The sequence below is a fragment of the Anthonomus grandis genome, chromosome 23 (assembly GCF_022605725.1).
Source record: "Anthonomus grandis grandis chromosome 23, icAntGran1.3, whole genome shotgun sequence".
Lineage (NCBI taxonomy): Eukaryota > Metazoa > Arthropoda > Insecta > Coleoptera > Curculionidae > Anthonomus > Anthonomus grandis.
In genome coordinates, this window is record NC_065568.1 from 1,039,340 (window position 1) to 1,041,138 (window position 1,799).

Consider the following 1,799-nt stretch of genomic DNA (forward strand, 5'->3'; position numbering starts at 1 on the left):
AATCATGAAGACATGAACGCTGAGTTTTTTGAAAAATGGTTTTCGTCCGTGTTGAAGTGTATGCAGCCCGGTTCAGTTATAGTGATAGACAATGCACCTTATCATAGTCGGCGAGTGGAAAAAATACCCACGACTGCTTGGCGAAAAAATGATATAAAAGATTGGTTAAAATCAAAAGGCGATATAAAATTTGACGAAGACATGCTTAAGGCACAATTGCTTGATATTGTTCGTGTCCACAAAGCACAATATATTAAATATGTGGTTGATGAAATGGCGCGAAACAGTGGGGTTACAATATTGCGGTTACCGCCGTATCATTGTGAACTTAACCCGATAGAACTTATATGGGCACAAATAAAAGGCAAAGTGGCCAGCAAGAATACAACATTTAAATTAAATGACCTTAAAGTGTTATTAAATGAAGCTATCGGTAATGTAACACCCACCAACTGGCAAAAGTGCATCGAACATGTGGTGAAAGAGGAGCAAAAAATGTGGGATTTGGATAATCACATTGAAGTTGTTGTGGAACCACTTATTATCACTCCTGGCTCTGGAAATAGTGATAGCGATGATTCTTCTTCAAGTTCTTCTGATGAAACCTCTGATAGCAATTAGCGCGTTTTAACCATTATAGAGGTACAATATTTATTATTTAAAACTTGTTTATTGCAACAAAGTTTCCTTCATATCGACGGTTAAATGGCAAAAGGCCCTAAGCCGCAAATTTTGTTTTTATAGGAAACGAAAAAAACGTGCAAAAATTTTATTTTATAAAATGTATCTAAAATTATTTTTTAGGTTTTAGAAGCATATTGTCAGATATTATTATACACTGTCGTTAGTCCTTGAATGCAGACCCATCTATTTTAAAATAATTAAAATGTTGATTAGGCCTTTGTAACTTACACAGGTTTATAAACCTCATAAAGTTATGTGGGTTAGGCCCATAACTAAAGTACCATTTTAAATACCTACCTTTACTAATAGGTTTAATAAAATTAACTAATTTAGACATTAACGTCTATATTTTTGGTTTAAAAACCAATAGCATTTAAGTATTTATTAGAATGTAACAAAAGTAATGAAGTAATAAATCAGAATTTTTTGTTCTTTACATTTTTTAAAACTCTTCAGTAGGATTGTCTTCTTCATCGGACTCAGGTAGAGTTAACATCATTTCTCCTTTTCCAGTAAGGTCCTTATACTCTTTTTGATATGCCATAGGTATAATATTTTTTTCACACATTTCGAGGATGCTATTTAATTTCTTTGCTGCTATTGACAGCGAAGCATTGTAAAGTGGAGGTAATTGCATATTTCTGGATCCACGTGTATCCAAGAAAATGAAATTGGGGGCATCCTTAAGAGAATATTTAAATTGGACTTCATTAGATTCTTTAAGAAAAGTCATTTGTCTAATGTCTAGATATTTAATTATGCTTCCACTGGTGTCTTTTTTTATTTTGTCGGGCCAAAATCTTTTTTGTATGGCTTTAAAATCATGAAAATCACTGTAAGTTAGTGTTATAACTTCATACGGGCGAGGATTTACTCTGGAATTCCTTATCACTGTTGGCCATTCACTAGGCGCCCATACTAGCATTTTTTTGGTATATAATTCAATAGACCCATAAACACTGTTCACCTGCATGTAAGTGTGACCAGGAATTAAAAAAGTTATCTTTATTGATATTATTACATTCTTAGAAAGCTTTAAGAAAAATGGGAGGAGCGCCATTACAGCTCTATTCTTATTTTGTCCACTGCATGAGTCACAGTACAAAGCTATCTCT

General features: G+C 33.3%; 1 protein-coding gene across 1 annotated transcript; it reads left to right on the forward strand.

Annotated features, from left to right (window-relative positions):
• Window positions 1-201: 201 nt before the first annotated feature.
• Window positions 202-621, forward strand: LOC126749265 (uncharacterized). The gene has a single exon (XM_050458962.1). The coding sequence runs from the start codon at window positions 202-204 to the stop codon at window positions 619-621; it is 420 nt and encodes a 139-aa protein (XP_050314919.1).
• Window positions 622-1,799: the final 1,178 nt, after the last annotated feature.

Bases quoted from the DNA above. Each gene is read 5' to 3' on its own strand.
- LOC126749265 (XM_050458962.1), top strand. From the start codon at position 202: ATGCTTAAGGCACAATTGCTTGATATTGTTCGTGTCCACAAAGCACAA.